The sequence below is a fragment of the Lissotriton vulgaris genome, chromosome 1_2 (genome assembly GCF_964263255.1).
Source record: "Lissotriton vulgaris chromosome 1_2, aLisVul1.2, whole genome shotgun sequence".
NCBI lineage: Eukaryota > Metazoa > Chordata > Amphibia > Caudata > Salamandridae > Lissotriton > Lissotriton vulgaris.
In genome coordinates, this window is record NC_141686.1 from 108,043,621 (window position 1) to 108,067,924 (window position 24,304).

Genomic DNA, 24,304 nt, shown 5'->3' on the forward strand with positions numbered 1-24,304 from the left:
GCTTTGCCTGCATGTTTAAAATCAGTTGCAGCAACAGCTCTAGCAATAAGACAAAGTGATTCCATAGTATTAGGACATCAGTTGACAGTACAGGTTCCACACTCCGTGGAAGTTCTCCTAAACAGAACACAGACTCAGCACTTGACTATAGCACGACTGACAGGTTATGAATTGACATTGTTTCAACTACACATAGAGATCAGACGCTGCAATACGCTAAACCTGCTACACTTTTACCGTCAAACACAACAGACCCCACTCCACATGACTGTGTGGAAGTCATTAACACAATCACGAAACCCAGACAAGACCTGACAGACATTGCATTACCCGACCCAGACCTGACACTTTATGTGGATGGTTCATGTATGAGAACAAGCATAGGAGAGTTAGTGGCCGCATATGCAGTGACCACTGAAACTGAAGTCATAGAAACACATCGCATTGACACCCTGTCAGCTCAAGCAGCAGAGCTCATCGCTCTGACCCAAGCCTGTATACGGGCCAAGAACCTTAAAGTAAACATATACACAGATTCACGTTATGCATTTGGAGTCGTACACGACTTCGGTGTTCTCTGGCAAGAGAGAGGTTTCTTGACCTCTCACAGAGCCAAGATCCAGCATGGTCCCCTCATTCAAGCTCTGTTAGAAGCAATACATTTGCCTACAGCCATAGCCATCATGAAGTGCAAAGCACATACCAAAGTCACCGACACTATTTCCCAGGGTAACGACCTGGCAGATCGTACAGCCAAATACACTGCTCAGACAGATATTCCGACTGACATGACAAAGACTGGTCCGACTACACTGACACATTGCCTGACAGTTAAGGATCCCATTCTAGATGTACTCGATATACAGACACATGCCACACCAGACGAAATGAAGAAATGGATTGAACAAGGAGGGGTCCAAACAGATCAGGGATGGATGACGAAGGGAAAAGCCACATGGTTTCTCCCCGACTCTATGGTTCAAGTTATCATTAATACAGCACATAGTCCAGCACATTTAGGTGAGAAAGCCATGTTAGACAGTTTGCAGAACCTCTGGTTCAACAAGCATTTACGAGCAGCAGCGAAACAGAAAGTGCGTACCTGCATGATCTGTTGTCAGTTCAATCCAGGAAAAGGTATTCCCGTGGAACAAGGTGGATTTCATCCTCCTGACCATCCTTTTGAAGTCCTCCAGATGGAATATATCCAGATGGACAGATGCCGAGGATTCAAGTATGTCCTCGTAGTTGTATGTGCCCTATCCAGATGGACAGAAGCATATCCAGTCCCAGATTATACTGCCATAACCACTGTCAAGCAGTTGGTTCGTGAATTTGTCCCACGGTACGGTTTGCCCCGTGTCGTGTACTCTGATAATGGACAGCCATTCTCGTCCGAGCTTATGAAGCAGGTGTCACTCCTGTTAGGGTACCAATGGAAGTTCCACTGTGTTCGACATCCCGAGGCAGCTGGTCTCGTGGAGAGACACAATCAGACTTTGAAAACCCGTTTTACTAAAGTATGTGCAGAAAAAGGTGTAGATTGGATGGTAGCTTTGCCAGTTGCCCTCTTTTACATGCGAATGGTAGCTCATTCTAGGACAGGGCTATCCCCGTATGAGGTGGACTTCGGTAGGCCTCCTAATATGTGGGGGACGCCTATGCCCCGTAAAATTACAGATGTTGACAGTTCTATGCTGACAGATTACCTTGCTTCCTTGATGTCTGCACTACTATCATGTCGTTCACAGGTCGCGGCAGCCTTCCCAGACAACACCGAGGTGAAACCACATGAACTTGTTCCCGGTAACATCGTCGTGGTCCGCAATTTTGACAGATCAAGCCCTCTGGAGCCCCGCTGGAAGGACCCTAAAATCGTTTTGATGACCACAAGGACTGCAGTTAAAGTCGAGGGAAGGAAAGGGTGGCTGCATTCGAGCCACGTGAAGAAGATTTATGGACTTCCGCCAAAAACTGTTTCCCAGGACTGCCGCATTCCAGACACTGATACTAAACTCCCCCTGTTAGAGAAAACTCCGCACCAGGAGTACAAGTCAAAGTTGAGGTCTAGTAAGTCAGACAGTTTAATTGTTTAAGTCCCCCTCGGGTGAAGCGGTTAGACAGGTTCCTGACATGTATAAGATAGACCCCACTAGTGAGAGAGATAGACAGGAGATCAAGAAACGAAAATATTGTAAAAGTCTCCGAAGTCGTTGCATTTCAACATTACTTATTATGTTTTTTCTGAGTCTTACGATAATCTGCATAAGTTGGATATTACATATATTCTTTCCCGTTGCACATTCTTTTTCTAATAACACTGCAGAGCACACGTTTAGTGTTCTGCCCCCACATGAATTATCTTATCGACTTGCGCTGCGCAACAACACATTCATCCGTATGTTACACCATTCTCACCAGACCAGCAATGCTACTAATTGTTGGATATGTGGCCGACTCCCTCCCTATCAGAACTACAAGGGAGCTCTGCCCCTCTTTCCTTATCCGTTTACACATAATGGTTCCTGTGATGCATGGTTTAGTTTAATATCCTCTTTAGACACTGAATCCAGAGTTTCCCAGGGTAATTGGATATGGGGGAATCTGAATACAGTCATGAATAAAGCATGTTTCCCAGACGAGGAAGGTCTTCCACAAAGGACAGGGACCGATCTAGAAAATGAAGTGTATGGATTAGGTAATTTTACACTTGACCTCATGATTCTGAATGTTCAGTCCGAGACTAATCCAGACTTGCCATCAATATCAGTCTTACCAGTAAAGGGTGATTTGTGTGTCAGAAAGAAGGGATCAGTACATATGGGACACAGTGAATGTAATACTGTAGTAGAGTTTAATGACCAAGGCAAGTCTACTTTCAAAGCTTCCCGACATTCCTATTTCATTTGTGGTCAGACAGCTTATATACGTTTACCTCTAGACTGGGATGGTACTTGTTTTATTGCATTCCTATTGCCACCTGTATTTCTAGCCCCATCTGATTATCACAGGAATTCCCGCCTCATTCACGTTAGACCAAAGAGAGGTCTCCCAATTGTCGATCAGACTGAAACTACATTAGAACAATACATAGATTTCAATAAAGGATTTTTTCCATACATAGGTACAGTCTCAAATAGTAAACTAATACGCAAGTTAACTAGAATCCTCGAAGCAGTAGTGAATGAGACTACTTCTGCTTTAGGTAACTTAACAGAGGAACAGTCTGCTATGAGACTTGTTGTTCTTCAGAACCGCCTTGTCCTTGACGTCATCCTGGCTGATAGGGGCGGGGCTTGTAGAGTCATCGGATCCAGTTGTTGTGTGTTTATTCCTAATAACGCACCATCAGTATACAAGGCTATAACCAGGCTTCATGAAATAGCTCATCAGCTACACCAGAACCCAGGCACCTGGACTTGGTCCGGTTGGCTCTGGAGTGTAATATCAGCCTGGGGATGGAAGTTATTGTCATTCCTAGGAATCGCACTGCTCATAGTATTCAGTTGTTGTTTATGCCTACAATGTGGGCCAGCGATTTGCGGCTTGTGTGCCACAGCCTGCTTTCCACATCCAAGTTCACGTTCCAGTTCCCATATGAGGAAAGATGAGCAGATGATGTTATATGAACAGATAGATGGTCTCATGAAAATAGATATATCCTGAAGGGAACGTAGGGGACAAGGAGGGAATGAGGTAATTGAAATTTTTATGGTCAAGTATGTCCCCTAACGTGTACCCCAACGTTTCCATGTACGTGCTTAAAGTACATGTAATTTCCCTCCATGACCGAATATGAAGACGCAAATACATTTGCGTCCAACGTTAACATGTCCTCTACCAGATCCACCTTGAATGGATCGATAATTCAGTTTCTAAACATGCCATGCCAACGTCTTTACATGGTATACTTGTACGTTTTCCTGGCTCTGCCGAGCTAGGCCCTGATTTCTGACTTCGAACCACTTCTGTCTCTGCCTCTGAAAGCTGCAGCATGGAGATGCATCCCTGACCTCTGCCTTACTTCCTGCCAAGCGAAGCGGTGCCTGGCTCAGCCCGGCCTGCCTGCCAAAACAGTATTTTGCCTTCAAGTTATCAGTTCAGCCTCCTCGAAAACACATTCCAGTCTAGTGATATAGGTAAACATATTCCCGGCTGCAGAGCAAAGGGCCAAGCCTTCCTGTCTCCTTCACGTAATTCATTGCTCCCGTTACCATGGTAGGCCCATGGCCCCGCGCATTACACTTAGACACGTATGCATTTAGTATAGTATAGCCTCTGCTCGAGAGACCTTTTACTTCAGATTAAATATCCTCCAAACACAAGATATCAGATATGTTATAGGAACAGGTCGATCTGACATGCCAGACTTCTGTCTCCTCTACTAGTGCTAAAGTCAAGCTCCCAGCTCTTCCTAGTCCCACGTCAATCACACGTCATACTAATTGCGCGCGCACCCATGTCAAAGGTTTCTGCTGACCCTGCAGAAATTCTCTAGGCCTCCGCCCACCTATGACACTTTCTGTGACGTTTCCAGCACACACCTCCGTGTACGCCCTTGTACACGCCTTCTTGCTACGCACATGTGTTCTTATCTTATTCTTTTCACTTGTCACGCCTACTGTATCCATCACCATTGTACAGTTTTACTATATATATTGTGTACTGTTAATAAAACGTTGACATCTTTGCCATCATTATATATCCCTTCCTGAACCCTTGTGATGATGGATCTGATCTCCACTGGCTCGAGCCATTCTTAATTAAAGCCCGTATGACTCAGATACCACGGACTCTGCCTCTCATTTGATTGAGCTATTCTTTTACTTGTCATTAATTATACGGAAAAATTGCACGGTAATTTTATTTACCACAAGTGGCAGCATCTACAGTAATTATTCAAAGGTGCACATGTATATTTGACACACTTATGTTTGTATTTGAGGACTTCCCAATTCTGCATCGAGGGACATCGAGTTGGTTACACAGCGGTCAGGGATATACAACTGCAATTGTGTTTAGTTTTCTGAACAACAAGACTCTTAAGATATCTCTTTGCCTTACATGTATTTAAAATCCCCTGGATCTCATTGACCAGCCACGTGCTGAGGCAGAAGTGGCAGAGTCCTGTGTCTCTATTTTCTCTCTTGTCTTATCCCATTTTCCCACTTCTACTGCTGGCCCTCATGTATGTGGCCATTGGTGAGGGTGGTGAGACACGAAAAAGCATTACACCCAAGCAACACCCATTTGAGCAATAAGAAACCTTAAGAAGTCACTGAATTAAATAAAGTGCACTAACGGCAGGCAGCCGATAACTGAGCAGAGCAGAGTCAGACTGCGTGAATGCACAGTTCTTAGACTCAGTACACTACAGGCCGGGGGCGCAGGCAGCTCAGAATGATAGAAGCATTCATTTTATTTATTAATAAGAGCCATGGCAAGTTAGGTGAACTACTGGTGCTGCGGGCTCAGGCTGGCAGACACACTTACCTCAAGTTTCGAGGCAAGCTGTTGAATGCAATTGGCAGGCCCCATGACAGCAACGACTCGTGCAGTGGACCACTCCACAGTGGAAATGATTCTAACTCAGCTGAGCCCTGCATGCACTGTCTCAGCCACGGGAACCGTTAGGGTTGGGTCACGTCGCGGGATATCAGGGGCGTAGTAGCAGCACCCTATGTTATTGTTGAAATGCTTGTCTCGTTCGCATGTGTAGTGGGTTCTTCATCATGCTATGTTATTGTTCATGTTAAAGGAACAGGATCTATTGAACAAACACCAAGAAAAGCAAGTTGACAATACAATATGGGTTTATTACAATACTGTAGTGAGGATCAGTCACTACAGGAGAGATCAGTTCACCTCGGAGGAGATACAATTTGATGTCTCTAGTTTTAGCTCATCATCAGTTCTATTTATTCTTCCAAACCACAAAGGAAAAGGTCACAAGTTGACTATTGACGTAAGCAATGTTCACATAGGACATACAGGATAGCATCAGTAGGTGTAGCAATTTCTCGAAAACAGAAGCACATGTAGGTGGGCCTAGTCTTGCATGATGAGCGTGGAAACCCCCCTGTGGTTTTCGGTTCTTGAAATCTCAGCAGAAGCGTACACATTTGTGTCAGTATGTACTAAGGCAGGATGTGTACCTGGTATTTCTTCCTGTGTACGTGTTCAAGCTTAAAGGAATAAGAAACCACAGCGCTTCTGAGGAAGCAGGCTCTTATGTGTTTGGTACATTTTGGCCCGTCTCTCTAGTAGATGGAGCATGTGGAAACCTATTTTTGCAGTTTCTACTGGTTTTCCTGAGTCCAGAAGTAGGCAAGATCTATGCTTCATGCAGTAGCTCAAATTGCTCACTGCAAGCTATTTCCTGACATTTCAATAAACTGGGTGACCTGATTAGTTCAGCTAAACACATTGTCTTTTGTGGAATGGTATTGTTGAACTATTTCTCACAGAGGCCTGTGTTCCTAATGAGACATAAAACTGCTTCTGACTTCAAACCTTTGCATGTAAGTTACAGGCCTCAGCTCCGTATGCGTTTGTATATAATGTATCCTATTTTTCCCTACATCATTCCCCCCTCTAGTTGATTCTTCAACTACATCTTTTTCTAACCTTCTATCCTCAAAGGGAATCTCTCTCTCGCTCTCTCTCTCTCTCTCTCTCTCTCTCTCTCTCTATATATATATATATATATATATATATATATATATATATATATATATATATATAGATATATATGGATATATATCTTTGGTCTAAAGCATCCGTGGTGCATTTCCAAACCAAAAATGTCCCTCTTATGCTAGCTGTCATCCTTTTGCAACATGCTAGTATCACCTGAAATATAAGGCACGTCAACATGAACACATCAATTAGACGCAACAAGGCGTTGAACACCCTGATCTCCTGGACGGCACCCATTCAAAACAGCCCTCAAGAACCGCTCATCCAGTGCACCCCCTCTTGAACCATCTTCTTGTGTAGATCATGCAATGTCTGTATGGCCTCAGCCAATGTCCCATTGTCCTCTTGCACACACACCCCTCATGGCTGCTGTTAACAACTTTATGCTGGTTCTACTTCAAAAGCAAGTGCGCGAGCTCACAGAGGGCTTGCAAACCACATTTGGGCCTAGCCATGCCTTCTCCACTCCCCCCCAGGTCAACCCTCCGAAGGCAACCCCTAGTGACTGCTAACATGCTATTTATGACCACGTGTCATTGAACAGTCTGTATTCCTGTGGTACTGTTTCCCCAAACTGCAGTGCCATAGTATTCTGAAGCTCTTTTCTTCAGCTGACGGTGAAACAAAGTCTCTTAGACAGTGCGTGGGACGGTCATACAAATTGGAGAAGTACATTGCTGGTATCACCAGGGAGAGTGTGTGTGTACAGTCACAGATGCCATTGCATTTTGGGGTCAGGTGCACATGGAGCTGGGTCCCATACTGACAAAAATGATCCATCAGGCTTACAGTGCCCTCCTGCATGTTTTCGTCATCCACAGTGGTGTTGCAGTTGAGGTTACTTCAGACCATTACTGTCGTATTTCCTCTGAAACAAAGAGAAAACGGTTTCATTTTATTTCTGTTCTAGGGTGTGTTTAAAATCCTGTCCCTGTAGATCCCTGTATGTTTGCTTCCCATATTAGCTGAAATTGTCCTATTATGTTACCAAATCTTAAAGGGCCCCTTGTCCCTGCCATTCTACAATGATATAGCTCTATATGTGAACTTGGCTCCTGTATGTCATTTGTGGGCAAATACTGATCCTGTTACATTGAGTACTGGCCTACCTGTTCAATGAGGGGGTAGAGATTTAGCCAAATAATTACCACATTCGGATGGTGTTTAAGTTACCTCTAAAATACCCTGGTCTACAATCCCTTTTTTCCGCTTTGGCCAATTTCTCTTATGGCCTACTTTCTTCATTCTTGATATCTGATCTCTTTTCTCTAGTCTATCTGTAAAGGTCTGTAGTACTTTAGGGATGGTAGCAAATCTAGTTGTTTTAACTTGCACAGTAATGGAGCTAAGATGTATTGGTTGCAGCTGTGCTTTTATTGTACATGAAAAAGGTGCAAAAGACAGTGAATAAAGGCTTGGGAATACCTCTTTAGGGTGACGCAATTTATCTACGACAGAAACATTGAGGATGAGGGAGCACACATAATAACTAGTGTTAGATGTGGATGTACCTATGCTGTGCATGTGTTAGTATCTGGTACCACATCTCTTCAAACAAAGCAATGTGGAGAGGAAAATGGGCAGTATAATTTTCAACAGTTCTAAGCATACACATGAGAGCTGATGTAGGATAAAAGAAATAGAAGAAATAGAAATAGACAAGAGCTAAAAAGCATCAATATTAGCGCACTGAGAAGGACAAATAAAACGAAAGCACACAACTTAAAGTAAGTGTCTCTTGTTGAAGCGGTGGAAGGAGGCTTTTCTCCGGTTGCATATCCTGTTCTCCCCCTTCTTTTTCTTGTTTGGTGTCCAAAGGGATGGATGGCACAGCCAGGGCCAGGCGGATGTTGGAGTGAGAAATAAATCCATTGTTTGTGGCTGCAAATGTTTAACTGCAGTAACTGCTGTTAGAATCTCGCCACTGGTGAAACAATTCCTGATGCAAAATAGAGTTCCCAAATGCAATGGTTTCTGTTGGTCATGCACTAGAGGGGCGTCATCTGTAGGGACGTTGACACGCATGGCAGCTACAGTGTACCCTGTTTAGTAACAAACCATGACACTTGTGTTAGGTGAGTCAAATAAACAGACATTTCAATGTGTACTACTTAAAGTGCACTCTCTGTCTGTCACCTATTCATCATTCTCCTTGTCATTATCTGATGTGGTGTCAAAAGGTGGTCTGACCCTAGGGTGTTTCTCGAGGTGCAAAGTGCTAGTGGGAGACAGTACAACCATTTATTTTCCAATTTTACACACAGTTTACTTATTTTGTTTTTAAGATGTCACTGACGCACACCAGGATGTTGTTACCTTGGGGGTGGTAAGCTAACAAGAGTTTGTGTATCATTCCCAACAAAGTGGTGAGGTGGGAGAAGATATAATTGACAGAAATGTATGTGCCAATATCTGATCTGATAGCTTCAGGAATGCCCCACTGGAGCATCACCTCATGGAACAGAATATTAGCAGCAAACTTGGCATCACAATGGACATGAGTTCTTACTTCATCACTGGTGGGGCCCAGTTAAAAAATGTTTGTTGGTGATCCCCAATGATCACCTCTGCCACTGATCCACTTACTACCACTTCCAACAGTGCCCCTCAAATCTCCATAACACTCACTCTCATATGCATTTAATTAGTTATGTAGTGCCACTCGTACCAGGGTAGGGTGTTAAAACACTCCACACCACACCTACATTACATAGAGACAACCAGTCACACGTGTAAATCAATTTATAAGAAATGTTTTATAAGACAAAGAAGTACAAGGTGTAGGAGTTACATGTCATCCATACTGATAGGCAGTATAGTTTAAGAGTGCTTGACCTGAAGAAGCACAAACTCAGCGTTTAAACCCTAACACCATGGTTGGTAGTTCTCTTTATTAATAAGAATTTATGTCTACGTTTTCCAACATTAGAAAAATAAAAGACTGAACAAAAAATATATCACTCTAATCTATATGTACCCTGTAGTATCTCTACAGCTCTTTGATGACCGTCAATAGTTTACTGCTATATATTATGAGTTGAGACTATAAAACTGTAAGTAACAAAAGGATCTTCTAGAAAAAACAGTAACCCACTGATGTATTTACATCGCATGCACTTTGTGATTTGCTAGAGGCAAGAAATGCTAGCAAGTACTTTTAAAACAATAATATACTTGAACCCGGCACCCCCACCCGAATTCCAGAGCCCAGTGTGGTGGTACCGGTCGCACTGCCCTACAGTTTGCCCTGATCCCAGTGGAGGGCTCTCGATGTCGAAGTATTGTGGATACTATTGCTTTGAAGGTGGGGTTTCATGAACCCTGCTGGCACACAATACAGGTGTATACATATATTGTGGTCATGTCATGTAAGTTGCAAACAAACCAATCCTGGTGTATTTGGAGAGACATGTCTCTAGCAGTGAGCCAAGGGAAATGTAGCTGGTTTAGGGCTATAAGAAGCAATGCTTAGATATCTTTCTATATCTTTGTGGAGAAGTGTGGCTCACTGGTTAGAGCGGCAGACTATGAAGCAGAGATCAGGCCTGGGACCAGGGTTCAAGTCCCGACGCGGCAGCGACTTGGGCTCAATGTCCGTGGACTCGATAATTCTCGCCTCGGTGCCTACTCTAATCATGGGTCCCACGCTGCAACTCTGGGCAATTGCTTGCTTAATCTCCACAACGGCCCCAACAACACTGGGATGCCTGGCTTCACTTTGGGGGTTCCCAGGAGGAGCATCTCACAGGGAGAGCCAGGAAGGGTTATACAGCGCCGGGACGCCCCGTTGCGGGGGCAGCTGTGCGCTTTACAAGTATACTACATATACATCAGGGGTCTCCAAACCGGTCCTGGAGGGCCGGATCCATGCCAGATTTTTAAAATTACTACATGTATCTCAATGGGGATATCCAAAAAATCTGGCATGGATCCGGCCCTCCAGGAACGGTTTGGAGACCCCTGATTTACATCTTTAAAATCTGTTCCTGTCTGTATGCATCCAGTTGGCCTGAAGGTGACAATGTTTTACTAGCTAACAAAACTATGTATATGTGTTGCAAAGGGACCATTTTGCACTGTTGTGGTGATATAGGCTGATTCAAAGTATATTGTTATTGCTTCCCTTCCTCTTGTTTAAGCGCTGGCACGAACACTATTAGTTCAGCAGCCTGACTTAAGTAATGAGGTGACAGTGTTATTCGGTCTGGTATCAGTAAAATATCTGAAGAGCCATGCTTCATGGCTTTGACCATTACTGCATCTGTGTGTCTCATTCCTGTGGAAACCCAGCTACAAAATATACAACGATGCCTGGCATGGGGTCTTCTTGTGTTTGGCTACACTCATCTGGAGTATATGTGTCCAGTCATTGATATCATCGCCTGTATCTGAAAGGGAGTATGCAAAGAAGGCAGCTGTGTTGTCTTTATGACACTTATCTACCTTGATGTGAGTCAACTGAGGAGGACATTGGTTTTCTCTCAATGTCCCCTCTTCTGCTTTGTTATCATTAGGACCCTCTGGATTTGGCCATTTTCTGGGTCTCCCACTTGTCTCTCCTGGGCTTTTGCATGTACTACTTGTTTCTGTAAATGGCTTTTCTTTACACTGCCTTTGAGTCTGCCTCTGATCCTTTTGTGAATGGGAGAACTGGCAGGCTCCTGACTTTTCTTTGTACTGCACTTAGGTCTGCCCCTGGGTCTCTTTTGAGTGTGAGTACTGGCAGATTTCTGAGGTCCTGGGTATGTGTGGTGTTAGACCTGTCTGACTTTTCGCGTAGTCCCTTCAATTTATTATTTATTTTGTCCCCTTTTTGCCCCTCATGCCTTTATTTATTTTTGTGTCCACTAGCTTTTTCAAGGTGTTGGTGTAGGGGATAGATAGGTGCTTTTTCACCCTCATAGTTTTTCACCTCAGGCCTAGAGGCCTTTCCTGACAGGAATTCTCTTGGAGTCACAAAATGGTGGCTACCAACTGTCCCAACTGCCATGCCTGGAACCTGTCCCATAGGATAGAGTAGGGCATTCCAGAACCTTCTGGTCCCTTCTGGACCTCTGAGGGTCAGCCTATAAAAGGCGGAATGCTGGTCAGCCATTTTGTCTTACCAGAGAGCTGGAGGACAGGCTGTAGCAGAAGGTGGGGGGAGGTTAGTCAAACGGTTGACCTCCTAGACTAGGACGCTGCCTTATTGATCCACCACTCTACCCCCCCTTGGGTTACTTGTCTTGTCCCCGCTGTTTAGGATTACTGGAGACCCTGGGCGCCTGACCAACCCCAAGTCTGGAAGTATGGGGATGTGAAAAGGAGAAGGAGACTGCAGCACTGTGGAGTGCAGTCCTCTGCCCAGTGGAAAGACTTTAGAGAGACTATTGCTGAGAGTTGCTCAGACGGAGAGGGGTTAATCTTTGTGGTCCCCCCCTTGTTCAGCTCTTCAATTGAATTCTGCCCCCGGTTGCCGGAATTTCCCCCTGGTGACAAAACCCCACAGCGCCCCTCCTCCTACCTGTCGTGGCCGATTGCTGGCTGAGGAGAGTGGCGAGCGCTGAGGGAGCGGAGGCAGAGAGAAGACGAGCTGGTCTGCTCCTGAGTTGGCGCGTGGTGAGCAGCGCAGATTCAGAGCCGTGGCCGCCGGTCCTGAGGTGAGGAGCGGTCCTGGTGGTGTCCTCATTGATTTCGGAGGGGGCGGAGTGACAGGGAAGCGTCGGCGGAGGAGCGCGGGCTCCAGCGGGAAGACACTTTCCCCCCGCGCATGCCCCGTTAAGCCGCCCGGCTCTGGGAGGCGGAGCCAGCTAGCGAAGAGAAGCGGAAGCAGCGCTCGTTAGCGTCTGTCAGACCTGCTAGCGCCAGCCCTGGGGTTGGGTGGCCAGTAGCGGAGGAAACCAGCGGCGACTCCGGTTTACCTGTGAGACATTCCCCGGTCGTCTCCGCGCCTGCCTTGAGAACAGCTAGCTGGGCGGGTGGAAACCGCCTCAACAGTTGCCGATTGGGACCTCGGCCGAACCGCTTGACAGTGCAGAGCCTATGGCACAGTAAGGAGAGTGTGGGGAGAAGGGGGAGGTCTGAGTCCTGAGGATTAATCGCCCTGAGAGACGGAGGAGTGGGGTTCTGAAAGAGGACTCCCTGTGTAGAGGAGAGTTAATACTAGTGCATGACAAAGAGGTCTAGATTCACTAATCATTTTTCCCTCTACTGTGTCCTAGAAGGTGGGGGTGAAACTTGATGATACAAACCACATTGCTTACAGGTCTGAGAAAAGACAGCTACTAAACTAGAATCTGGGATTAGCGCCACTGCCAATGTTGTGCTGAGAGTACCTGCTGATTAAGTAGGAGTATAAGTTCCTCATAGAGGCTGCTGGCGCATATGTAAAAGTCTTGTATATCTGAAACCTCTCATTGGATGTGTACCTTTTTGGTGGTTAGAGGTGCTGAGGGGGAAAAGTATAGAGTCTCATAGAAGTCAAATCTAACCAATTTTGGTGTCTAATGTAATGTACTGTTGATGCTGATTAATGATATAAGTTAGCACTTCTAAAAGTATTATTATTAATTTCATGACAAACTGTATGTACTAAGCTGTGATTTCTAAAGACAAAAGAGCATAGAATATTTTTATAAACAAGCTCGTATTTTTCCAAACATTGGTGTAGTGTCATTTTTTTGGGTGATATTGCGTTGATTTACTGCTGGGTGGTTTGCAACCTTTACACTTGTGCCTCTAGTGATTGTGTCTTACCCTAGGCCAGGCTACCCTAGGTGACCTGACATACTTAGGTTCCAACAAGTTGGTGTCTAGCGGTGGGATCCTGACTGTGGTTGCAGCTACTCAGTAGTAATTGAATGTAATTCACTAGCCTACACCAGGAGTTTTCTCCTAGCGGCCCTCCTAATTTTTACTTTTGTTTTTCCAAATTTGTTCCTGGTGGTGGGGTGGAGGTGGCTTTAGGTTGCCCTTGCAACTCTAATTTCCTTGTGTGTATAACCTGGTATTGCCTATTTCAAAATGGAGTTTGCACTAGAAAAACTAGATACCTATTCTGTGGCTCAGCTGAAAGATTTCTGCCAACAAATGGGGGTATTTTTTAAGCATGGTGCCAGGAAGGGGGAACTCCAAACCAGTCTAAGGGCTTGGGTGGAGGCACACAAAGAAGGGAAGGAGGAGGATGAAGGGACAGACCGGGACACGGTTGTGGAGATAGAAGGCTTATTCCACTCAGAGGGGGAAAACCTACTCCCAGGACCAGTGTCCTACTCCCGGAGGGGCAGTAGTGTCTCCGGGGGAAGCCTGACTGAAGCCGAGCTCACTGACAGGAGGGAAATGAGACAATTAAAATGGGAGTTGGCTAAGCTGGAGCAGGAGAAGGAGGAGGCGGAGGATGGCTCACGAGTTCAGGCTGAAGGAGTTAGAACTCCAGAACCTGCGACGGGGGTCCTCTCCTGTAATGAATGGTGGCAGCGAATCTAAAGAGACAGCCAGGGAGTCCAGACCCTATTTACCAAAAGACCTCATTGCTAGCTTTAGTCAGGGAGATGACATAGCCAAGTGGTTGGCTGCCTATGAGGTCTCCTTAAGAGCCCATGGGGTGCAGGAGAAGCACTGGGGGGGTGGTTTGTATAAGTACATGCCTCCTGCTGGTCGGGACACCTTGCTGGCCCTGGAACCAGAGGAGCAAACCAACTACCCCACCATGAAGCTAGCATTGGTAAGGAAGTTTGGGCTTACCCCTGAGAAATATCGCCAGAAGTTCAGGGGGAGCCACAAGTTAAGCACCCAGAACTGGGTGGACTTCCTTGATTACGCAAGAAAGGCCGTAGAGGGCTGGGTCAAGGGCAGTGAGGGGAAAGATTATGAGGGGTTGTATGATCTATTTTTGAAGGAGCACCTCCTCGAGAAATGCTTTCCCGAGCTGCGCCAACACCTGGTGGACAGCAAGCTGACCAATCCCCGGAAGCTTGCAGAGGAGGCGGACATCTGGGCAAGTACCCGGGTGTCCTCAAAGGGGACTGGAGGGGATTCCCAAAAGGCCGGACAGGGCGCCCCCCAGAAGAAGGAGGGGGGAGATAAAAAGAGGGAGTTCTCTAAAGGTCCCCAAAACAATTTCCAAGGAAAGGGAACAGGTTTCACCCCTAAGGCAAACCCGCCCAGAAACCCTTATCCTGGCCAAAGCCAGCAGCCAAGGGTTCTCCACTGTTTTGAGTGTGGTGGTGTCGGACATTATAAGGGAGATGTCAGATGCCCAAAGAGACCACCCCCTCCCACCGGAGGAAAACCACCGGGAGTAGCTAGTGTAGCGCTCGGGGAGGAGTTGCCCTTAGATAAGGGGGGTGAGTGGGCGGGTATCACCTTAGTGTCCCTGGGAGAACGGGAGATGGTTCCTAAGATCCAGGTGCCCCCAAATACTGCTAAGTATGGGCAATGGGTCACCATCAATGGCCAGAGAGGGGAGGCTCTGAGAGATACAGGAGCCAGTATGACTATGGTGAGAAGTCAACTGGTGTCTCCAGAGCAGGTGGTTCCCCATGTACTCCACCCCGCCGTGATGGCTGACGGCAGAATGGGCCACTATCCAGTGGCTGAGGTTCCCTTTGAGTGGGAAGGGGTTGCAGGTTCACTTCGAGTTGCCGTAAGCCCTGCCGTGCCAGTTGATTGTCTGCTGGGGAATGATATGGAGCACAACGCTTGGAGACAGGTGGAATACCGGACGCACTCTGCGATGCTGGGTACACCTGACTGTGCGAGCACACGTTCTGCGACTGCCCGGAGAGGGAGTTCGCCTGGGTTGGAGCCTGGAACAATGGCCCAACCCGCTGCCAAAAAGGGACAGACCCTAAGTCAGGAAGAGCCTGCTTCGGCTTCCACACCCCATGTGACAGATCGGCCACCTGCGGTGGTGGACCAGGAGTCCGTGTAGGGGGAAGTAGACTCTCTGGAGGATTTACCCATCCCTGCTGAGTGGCATGTGGAGGGAGGTCCTACCAGAGAGGAATTCTGTAGGGGGCAGAGGGAGTGCCCTACCCTTGAGGGACTGAGGCGACAGGCCGAAGCCCAGGCAGCAGGTGATGTTACGGGACACTACCATATTTACTGGGAGGATGGACTCCTCTACAGTGAACCCAAGGTACCCTTACCTGGTTCATCAAGGGCCTTGGTAGTCCCGCAACAATACCGAGCCTTTCTGCTGGAATTGGCTCATGCTATACCCTTGGCAGGACACTTAGGTCAGGACAAGACCTTTGCTCGGCTTGTCCTCCACTTCTACTGGCCTCAGATGAAAGTGGCGTCCAACACTTACTGTCGGACATGTGTATCCTGCCAGGCCAGTGGGAAAACAGGGGTGAAGCTGAAGGCTCCCCTGGAACCACTTCCAGTCGTTAGCACCCCCTTTGAAAGGGTGGGCATCGACATTGTAGGGCCTTTAGATCCACCAACAACAGCTGGTCACAGGTTCATCCTGGTTCTGGTGGATCATGCCACACGGTACCCAGAGGCAATTCCTCTGAGGACAGTCACCGCACCTGTGGTGGCTAGAGCCCTAAAGGGGATCTTTACCCGAGTGGGATTCCCCAAAGAAGTTGTGTCTGACAGGGGGACCAACTTTATGCCAGCTTACATGCGGGCAATGTGGAAGGAGTGTGGAGTGACCTACCGGTTCACCACTCCTTATCACCCCCAGTCGAATGGACTGGTTGAGAGGTTCAACAAAACCTTGAAGGGCATGATCAAAAGTCTGCCCGAAAGCCTGCGGAGGAAATGGGACGTCCTCCTACCCTGTTTGCTATTCTCTTACAGGGAAGTGCCACAGGAGGGAGTTGGCTTCAGCCCCTTTGAACTTCTGTATGGGCACCCTGTACACGGTCCTCTCAGCCTGGTGAAGGATGGTTGGGAAAAGTCTCCCTGGAAACCCCCCCAGGATGTGGTGAGCTACATGCTGGCCTTCAGGAGCCAAATGGCGAAGTTGTGGAAGCAAGCTTCTGACAACTTGGAGGCCAGCCAGGCAGTCATGAAAGAGTGGTATGACCACAATGCTCACCAGGTGGAATTGGAGCCTGGCCAGAAAGTGTGGGTGATGGAACCTGGAGAGCTTAGTGCCCTCCAGGATCGCTGGACAGGCCCATTTGAAGTGTTGGAAAAGAAGGGTAAGGCCACATACCTGGTGGACCTTAAGACCCCTCGACAGCCCCTACGGGTGCTGCATGCCAACCGACTCAAACCCCACCATGAGAGGCCCGAGGTCATTTTAATGATGGTGACTGATGGGGAAGAGGAAGCGGAAAGCGAACCTCTCCCAGAATTGTTCTCGTCTCAGGAGAAGGATGGGTCAGTGGAGGGGGTGATTCTCTCTCCCACTCTAACTCCTGAACAGCGGGAGGACTGCCGCCAGATACTGGAGCAGTACTCTACGTTGTTCTCCCTTGTCCCGGGAAGGACTCACCTGTGTACCCATGATGTGGACACAGGGGACAGCCCACCAGTGAAGTCGAAGACCTACCGGCTGTCCGACAAGGTGAAGGCTAGCATCCATGGAGAGGTTGCCAAGATGCTAGAGCTGGGAGTTATAGAACCTTCCAACAGTCCTTGGTCCAGTCCGCTGGTGCTAGTGCCAAAAGCCGCTCCACCAGGCACCACACCAGAACTGAGGTTCTGTGTGGATTACCGGGGACTGAACTCAGTTACAAAGACTGATGCTCATCCGATCCCTAGGGCGGATGAATTAATTGACCGGCTAGGAGCTGCCCAATATCTAAGTACCTTTGACCTCACTTCAGGGTACTGGCAGATCTCCTTGACAGATGGAGCAAAGGAAAGGTCAGCCTTCTCCACGCCTGAGGGACACTTCCAATTTTGAGTGATGCCCTTTGGGCTCAAAAATGCCCCCGCCACATTTCAGCGGCTGGTGAATCAGGTCCTCTCTGGAATGGAGAGTTTCTCTGCTGCTTACCTGGATGACATTGCTGTCTTCAGTAGCAGTTGGGAGGACCATTTGCAACATTTGCAAGCAGTTCTCCAGGCCCTGAAACAAGCTGGATTGACAATCAAGGCCATCAAATGCCAGATTGGGCAGGGGTCGGTTGTGTACCTTGGACACTTGGTGGGTAGGGGGACAGTGCAGCCCCTGCAGGCAAAGATTGAGGCAATCATGGCCTGGGAACCCCCCAAGACACAGACTGAGGTCCGAGCTTTTCTGGGCCTCACAGGCTACTACCGTCGCTTTGTGAAGGGGTATGGCACTATTGTAGCGCCTCTCACAGAGCTCACCTCTAAGAAACAACCTCGACGGGTAGTTTGGATGAACGCTTGTCAGCAAGCTTTTGAGAAACTGAAGCAGGCAATGTGTGCAGCACCGGTCCTGAGGGCCCCAGACTTCTCCAAGGAGTTCATTGTCCAGACAGATGCATCAGAACATGGCATTGGGGCAGTGTTATTGCAACTGAATGAAGAGGGCCTGGATCAGCCTGTGGTATTCCTATCCAGGAGACTGCTTCCCCGGGAACAGAAGTGGAGTGCAATTGAGAGGGAAGCTTTTGCAGTGGTGTGGGCTCTGAAGAAGCTGCGACTATACCTGTTTGGCTCGCACTTCCTGGTTCAGACTGACCACCGGCCCCTTCGTTGGCTAATGCAGATGAAGGGGGAGAATCCCAAGCTGTTGAGGTGGTCCATCTCCCTATAGGGAATGGACTTCCGGGTGGAACATCGACCTGGAGTTGACCACGCCAATGCAGACGGTCTCTCTAGGTATTTCCGCCTTAGTGATGAGGACTCCCAAGGGGTTGGGTAGTTCTCCCCACTTTCAGCTGGGGGGGACGCGTGTTAGACCTGTCTGACTTTTTGCGTAGTCCCTCCAATTTATTATTTATTTTGTCCCCTTTTTGCACCTCATGCCTTTATTTATTTTTGTGTCCACTAGATTTTTCAAGGTGTTGGTCTAGGGGATAGGTGCTTTTTCACCCTCATAGTTTTTCACCTCAGGCCTAGAGGCCTTTTCCTGACAGGAATTCCCTTGGAGTCACAAAATGGTGGCTACCAACTGTCCCAACTGCCATACCTGGAACCTGTTCCATAGGATAGAGTAGGGCATTCCAGAACCTTCTGGTCCCTTCTGGACCTCTGAGAGTCAGCCTATAAAAGGCGGAATGCTGGTCAGCCATTTTGTCTTACCAGAGAGAGTCAGCTGGAGGACAGGCTGTAGCAGAAGGTGGGGGGAGGTTAGTCAAAGGGTTGACCTCCTAGACTAGGACGCTGCCTTATTGATCCACCACTCTACCCCCCTTGGGTTACTTGTCTTGTCCCCGCTGTTTAGGATTACTGGCGACCCTGGGCGCCTGACCAACCCCAAGTCTGGAAGTATTGTGATGCGAAAATGAGAAGGAGACTGCAGCACTGTGGAGTGCAGTCCTCTGCCCAGTGGAAAGACTTTAGAGAGACTATTGCTGAGAGTTGCTCAGATGGAGAGGGGTTAATCTTTGTGGTCCCCCCCTTGTTCAGCTCTTCAATTGAATTCTGCCCCCGGTTGCCGGAATTTCCCCCTGGTGACAAAACCCCACAGCGCCCCTCCTCCTACCTGTTGTGGCCGATTGCTGGCTGAGGAGAGTGGCGAGCGCTGAGGGAGCGGAGGCAGAGAGAAGACGAGCTGGTCTGCTCCTGAGTTGGCGCGTGGTGAGCAGCGCAGATTCGGAGCCGTGGCCGCCGGTCCTGAGGTGAGGAGCGGTCCTGGTGGTGTCCTCATTGATTTCGGAGGGGGCGGAGTGACAGGGAAGCGTCGGCGGAGGAGCGCGGGCTCCAGCGGGAAGACACTTTCCCCCGCGCATGCCCCGTTAAGCCGCCCGGCTCTGGGAGGCGGAGCCAGCTAGTGAAGAGAAGCGGAAGCGGCGCTCGTTAGCGTCCGTCAGACCTGCTAGCGCCAGCCCTGGGGTTGGGTGGCCAGTAGCGGAGGAAACCAGCGGCGACTCCGGTTTACCTGTGAGACATTCCCCGGTCCTCCCTGTGCCTGCCTTGAGAACAGCTAGCTGGGCGGGTGGAAACCGCCTCAACAGTTGCCGATTGGGACCTCAGCCGAACCGCTTGACAGTGCAGATCCTATGGCACAGTAAGGAGAGTGTGGGGAGAAGGGGGAGGACTGAGTCCTGAGGATTAATCGCCCTGAGAGATGGAGGAGTGGGGTTCTGAAAGAGGACTCCCTGTGTAGAGGAGAGTTAATACTAGTGCATGACAAAGAGGTCTAGATTCACTAATCGTTTTTCCCTCTACTGTGTCCTAGAAGGTGGGGGTGAAACTTGATGATACAAACCACATTGCTTGCAGGTCTGAGAAAAGACAGCTACTAAACTAGAATCTGGGATTAGCGCCACTGCCAATGTTGTGCTGAGAGTACCTGCTGATTAAGTAGGAGTATAAGTTCCTCATAGAGGCTGCTGGTGCATATGTAAAAGTCTTGTATATCTGAAACCTCTCATTGGATGTGTACCTTTTTGGTGGTTAGAGGTGCTGAGGGAGAAAAGTATAGAGTCTCATAGAAGTCAAATCTAACCAATTTTGGTGTCTAATGTAATGTACTGTTGATGCTGATTAATGATATAAGTTAGCTGTATGTACTAAGCTGTGATTTCTAAAGACAAAAGAGCATAGAATATTTTTATAAACAAGCTCGTATTTTTCCAAACATTGGTGTAGTGTCATTTTTTTGGGTGATATTGCGTTGATTTACTGCAGGGTGGTTTGCAACCTTTACACTTGTGCCTCTAGTGATTGTGTCTTACCCTAGGCCAGGCTACCCTATGTGACCTGACATACTTAGGTTCCAACATGTGGTATTTAGTAGCCTTGTGCCATTCTGTACAATTGTTTCCTATCTGGTCTCTGTTTTCAGGGTATACCTTAACCAGGCATTCTAGAGGGGACCCCATTGCACTTTGGAGGATCTTGTCTTTATGTTTGAATATAGAGGTTACACTGGACAATGCATCAATATCTATTCCATTAATAAATCGTCCACCTCTCTTTCCCCAATCTCTAAAACCACCCTGCCTCTGACAGATAGGTAGGCCTGTACCGTTAACACCTGAATTTATTCAAACTGTTGATATTCCTAAATTCCTAAATTCTTTCATATGATCATATCCTTCTATTTATTTCTCATTATCCTGGAGATCCACCCGTCTCCTACTCCTTGCATACTTTCCATTAATACAAGCTGTTCTTCTTTTTCAACGTACTTATTCTCATGCATTCTTTTAAATAATCCAGTTTCTTTTGGCTGATGAACCTTTAAGCAGAGACCAGTCTAACATCTTAGACTCTCTATACATTTAGGTAAGTGAGAAAACTATTTTATTTTACTTTTATATTTATATTAAAATGTGATTGCAATGTGCGATAAGAGAATAGTCTCAAAAATTGACTGTATACCCTCAAGATATTCATCTATGTCCCTGTAGGCTGTTCTAAAACGTTTCAAACTATTTCTTTGGGACACCTATCTAATCTTTTAAAGTATCTAATGTTATTACATCAATATATGTTATCCTTATACCTAAATGTAATGTGTCAATTCCTAGGCACTCAAGGATTTCTCCCATGAAGGGATTATTAGGTGGTACTAGCATTGGTAGTCTACTGGGGTCAGTGCCATTAAAAAAACCTACAACCTTACTGTTACAAAGATGGGCAAATAATTCAGGGACCTGTTGTGATTAACTATCTGTGTACCCTTGAGAAATCTGTCTAAATAAAATCCTTTTCTAGAATTCTACAATATTTCTCAAAAAGTAGGAAATCCTAACAACATAACATAAACAGCATAAAACTACAACATGACATTAATCTGTGACCACACTTCTATTCACATTTACATAGACATTTAAATATACTATAAAGCTGTTAATCTACTCCAAAAGATACTTACTAGGGCAAAAACTACTACTACTGGTCGCTTTTCCTGGACTCACAAAAGGACAACTATCACTTCCTGTAACTACAAACTGTCACTTACAGACTTAAGGTATGGGATGACTTGAGTGTTTTGGCTTTCAGAACATATGCCAACTATTCAGCCCCAAGTGCTACTCTACCCTGACCACTTTTGACTACCTATAGTCAGGTCCCCTAGTACCTTCCGACTTACCACCGAAAAGCTAGTCCTTATTATTGTGTCAATATACAACCATGCATGCATTTCCCCACATATGAATAATAACAAAATAATAACATAAAACATATTCTACTGTCAACATGCCACCTGCAAGTTAAAAGGGACGACATTCGCACTGTTTCGCCTTTTAAGAATGCCAACTCCCATGTCCTACCCGTCCCAGAAAAATGAGAACACTTTATAACAGGCGTCTTCTTAACTTCTTTTAGTTGTGCAAATCATTCCAAGAGGACAGGAGGTATTTCAGGATATGGCAGCAGGTGAGAAGAACTGAAAGTTCTGGCTCAGCTCACCAAAATGTTCAAGGAAAATAAATATATTGAACAAACACCAAGAAAGGCAAGTTGGCAATACAATATGTTTATATTTTTTTACAATTCTGTAGTGATGATCAGTCACTACAGGAGAGATCAGTTAAACTCAGAGGAGATACAACTTGATGTTTCTTAATTTAGCTTGAAGTCAGCTCTATTTATTCTTCCAAACCGCAAAGGAGAAGGTCACAAGTTGACCATTGACATACGCAATTTTCACACCAGACATACAGGATAGCATCAGTGGATGTAGCAATTTCTTCAAAACAGAAGCACATGTAGGTGGGCCTAGCCTCACATGATGAGCGTGGAAACCCCCCTGTGGGTTTCGGTTCTCAGAAGAATCTCAGCGGAGCAAAGATATCTATATTTAACTGCACAACGCGTGGTTATGTCCTGCTCAATGCTTATTGGCCAAGAGTATCTGACCTTTTGTATGTGGTTTCTTCCATTAAGCCATCTAGCCAGTTAGGTTTGAAGTTGTGGTTACTGCAGAAGCGAGTGACCAGCTATCAGACTTGTAGGTGTGGTCTCGGCAGAAGCGTACACATGTGCATCAGTATGTACTAAGGAAGGATGTGTACCTGGTAATTCTTCTTATGTACATGTTCAAGTTTAAAGGTGTAAGATACCGCTGTGCTTCAGAGGAAGCTGGCTCTTATGCGATTGGTGCATTTTGGCCCCTCTCTCTAGCAGATGGAAATTGTGGAAACCTATTTTTGCAGTTTCTACGCTTAAGCGCTACTGGTTTTCCTGAGTCAGGAAGAAGACCAGATCTATGCTTCATGCAGTAGCCCAACTAGCTGACCGCAATCTATTTCCTGACATTTAAACAAACTGTGCGACCTGAATAATTCAGCTAAACACATTGTCTTTTGTGGCATGGTATTTTTTAATTATTTCTCGCAGAGGCCCGTGTTCCTACTAAGGCCTAAAACCTCTTCTAACTTCAAACCTTTGCCTGGAAGTTACAGGCCTCAGCTCTTTGTGTGTTTGTATATAATGTATTCTATTTTTCCCTACATCATTTGTAATGTGACTCGCACGTGCTGCGGACGTTGAGGGAGGATTGTAACTTTAACGAATTAGTTGAACGTCTGAACCAGCAGAATGCGACGCAGCGCATCGTAAGCTATTTGAATTGTGGAATAAAGCTACCTTTTTGCAGTTTCTCTTCAAGTTCATTGCATTTGGCGACTGATTTCCTTCTTCGGCCATTGTTGAATCAACACGTTGGTGCTGTTCAGATTTTTGCCTGGGTTTTACGGGGTTCTGTTTTTCCGCTGGAGCTCACTTCATTGCAGAAACGACTCCAACACCCGCCGCCAATGGTCACTTGGTCACATGACTCAGGTCACATGCTTCATTAGCGTTGGGTGAGCTGCAATACCATTGCTGTATGCAGCCAAATCTTTCAGCCCTGCCAAGTACCATGCATCAGGTGTTAGACTAACAAATGTGCCTTTGAGTTGATCAGTCTAAACTAGTAGCTGAAAAACACATTCACACAGTTTCAACAACCAAGTGTCGTCATAATGGAGGCCAGAAGTGAATCAGTATGTAAATCATAAAGGTGGCATTGTTTACGTTAAAAAGCAGTGCTTGTTGGGAAAGGGATACATATTTGAAATAAATGTATTCTTTTATTGGAAGCAGGATATTTGATTCGGCAATGAGAAGGGGCTATGAATCTTGGAATCATCAATCTCAGAGTTCTCAGCTGGTTATGACACACGCCCAATCCACACAGCACTCTAATGTGTCTTGCATGCTTGTGGTGCTTTGTTGGGTGGTTAGAATAGTGATGCTTTTGTAACAGTTTCCTTCTGCTTGTTTCCTTTCAGTAACACATGCGTGTTTTCCCATGACATCGAGTCTGATGCCAACAAGGCTGTGCTGAAGGCCCACAAGATCAGCAACCTTAAAAAAAAGGACCTGCAAGTTCTGCTGCTGCTGAACGACCACGCCTTCCTGCCTGAGGTAAGATGTGCCAGAGAAAGCCAAGCTTGTTACTCTATGCTGCACACTGGTCGGTACATCCATGGAACTCTGTACCACCTGATTCTAAGTGAGTTTGGCTTAGGGAATTCACTATTGCAAATCACTTGCTAATTAATTCAATGTTCAGGAATTCTTAGGTTCACCC

At 46.6% G+C, this 24,304-nt stretch overlaps 1 protein-coding gene across 1 annotated transcript in view; it reads left to right on the forward strand.

Moving 5' to 3' along the window:
* The window catches only part of LOC147734642 (protein mono-ADP-ribosyltransferase PARP12-like), a 335,778-nt gene that overhangs the window by 33,978 nt on the left and 277,496 nt on the right, over positions 1–24,304 (forward strand). The window contains exon 2 of the mRNA XM_086952938.1: positions 24,003–24,138. Within this exon, the coding sequence (XP_086809064.1) occupies positions 24,003–24,138 (136 nt within the window). The remainder of the gene's footprint in view (positions 1–24,002; positions 24,139–24,304) is intronic.